General features: G+C 51.6%; 1 protein-coding gene across 1 annotated transcript; it reads left to right on the top strand.

Annotated features, from left to right (window-relative positions):
* The first annotated feature begins 726 nt into the window (after nucleotides 1-726).
* PHACADRAFT_266513 (uncharacterized protein) lies at nucleotides 727-1434 on the top strand. Its single transcript, XM_007403203.1, has one exon. The coding sequence runs from the start codon at nucleotides 734-736 to the stop codon at nucleotides 1061-1063; it is 330 nt and encodes a 109-aa protein (XP_007403265.1). The 5' UTR covers nucleotides 727-733; the 3' UTR covers nucleotides 1064-1434.
* Nucleotides 1435-2083: the final 649 nt, after the last annotated feature.

The raw sequence follows: 2083 nt of genomic DNA, 5'->3' as shown, positions 1-2083 counted from the left end.
TACCACGGAGCTTCGATGTTTCGCCTATTAGCGAGGTATGACAGTCCAGTGTGGCGTGAGACTGCCAGCTTGGCTGCAAGCTGTTGCTTGGTTTGAGCAATGTAGTCTGCCATCGCCTTGAGACTTGAGGGTTGAGAGGGTAGGGGGAGGTGGGCGAGTTCGATGGGGCACTCGCCCTTGATATAGAGACATCTCGTAGCCAGAGGAACAAGAACAACAGACATAGTAAATCTTGAGGCCAGATGGGCTTGAACAAGACGCTTACCTGTTCGAGACTCGTTGTCGCATCGGTAGCTGTTGATTCTGAGCAGCGTGGTTGAAGACAAGAATTGTGTCGCACAACAAACCTATTATGGGACCAGTCCTTGTCTTAAAATAAAAAGCAGAGTCTTGTGAGGATGTAGTATGAAACATTCGCTAGCAATACTTACCGGCAGACGAACGCGGAGCAAGCTATAAAGAACAAGGGCCGAGTGATTGTTCGTATAACGAAACAAGAGACAGGTCCCGTGGATTGTGAAACAGGCATGCCATTGTCAATCCCAGACGAACACGGAGCGTAAGTCCCTTTTGGTATGTCGAAGACGATTTCCTTATTTGGAGCCGTGCATGTATATAAACCTCTGTGGAAAGCCCGCTGAAGGCATCTTTCATCCCTACCACAACACCGGTAAGCACTACCTCCCGGAAAATGCGATCCTCGTGTTGAGTCAACATAGGTTTTTGCTCTGCCATGGACGGACACCTTGCGTTCGGTTACAAAGTCACATACCAGTGGGTTCTCAACCGTGCCAAAGAGATTGGTATAGAACCCGAAGACGATTCCGCTAGAGCGAGAACAGACGTCATGATGAAGTTGCTAACTAAGCTCGCAATACGGGTTGGCTTGTTACGGCAGGTACGACCGATCTCCGTCAAAGGCAAAGACGTTATTGCCTTCTGCATCGCCTCCACTGACCCCGGCGACGGGCTACCCCGGAGAGTGACGGATGCCGACAAGGTTGAGAAGCTCAGGCAGCTGGTTGGCGCAGACGGGCCTCCGAACTGGTGGCGGCAGGATTAGCAAGATAGTCCGCTCGGCTCTGGTGTGAGTGGCGCACCCGATACTTAGTAAACGATTCACTTATACATTGTTGTTGCTCTGATAGTATACTACTGTCTGTACCGCCGTGCCCAGCGTTTCCGTCTCGTGCTGCAGCCGTTGTGCTCTGCACGTTGGCCTATCCTAATTTTGTTTGTGCTCGTCCACCCGCGCTATTCTCTCCCCTCCTGCGGTTATCCGTTTATGAAAAGAGGAACGAGCATGTTCACGGCGTGGTGTACCCGTAAGCTTCTTGTAGACATAGATTGCGTATTAAGTCATGTAATTAGTGACGTTTTGTTGGGCAATTGCCATGGCAAGTCCTATATCAGCCAACTTTGACAGTGGCGGGTCGCTCGCTCGGCCCGGCACTCTCATCCATGCCGAGTCATGGTGGCCGCGTACGCCTGAGCGTTGCAGCATTCGAAATGAACTCCTTTGTCCGCGGCGCGTGCGTCCTGTCCGTTTATCTACGAAAACCTGGGCTCGATATCGGCTGCATCGTACGGGATGCTCGATGGCTATTTCGGCGTACCGATCGACTCCCACTATCCACCCAGTGCTGATTAGATTGGTAATGAATATAGAATATCTGAGTGCATAAACAGTCTTTTCTATAGTCACATCCGAGCGGCGGATTCTCTCGCATAATACAGCGCCAGCCGATATTCAGTATTAATCCGAGAACACACACTCAACCTTATAAACCACTCAGTAACCCTGGCATCTTCTCCCACATGCAAATCTCGTAATTGTTCCATTATTGCGGCATGGCCTAGGTATCACATGGTGAGCAATGAGCATCTGGCCGGTACAGTCAAAGTTCCGGGACTCACGGTTCGGCTGGCCCTCTTCTACTCCCTGCATAACGCCTCTTGCATCTCCCGAATGCTCCTCCTCAGCGAGCTCAGAATTCGGCCGGACGCAGGAGTACCCATCTCGTATGCCTTAGACCACTGCACTGCCTGCGGGGCATCGACGTATGTGGCGTCGGCACCTCCT

The sequence above is a fragment of the Phanerochaete carnosa genome (genome assembly GCF_000300595.1).
Source record: "Phanerochaete carnosa HHB-10118-sp unplaced genomic scaffold PHACAscaffold_869, whole genome shotgun sequence".
Classification (NCBI taxonomy): Eukaryota; Fungi; Basidiomycota; class Agaricomycetes; order Polyporales; family Phanerochaetaceae; genus Phanerochaete; species Phanerochaete carnosa.
The sequence above is the reverse complement of the archived record's forward strand: the minus strand, read 5'-3'. Positions and strand labels throughout refer to the sequence as shown.

Excerpts from the sequence above, each read along its gene's own strand:
- PHACADRAFT_266513 (XM_007403203.1), top strand. The coding sequence starts at position 734 with ATGGACGGACACCTTGCGTTCGGTTACAAAGTCACATACCAGTGGGTT.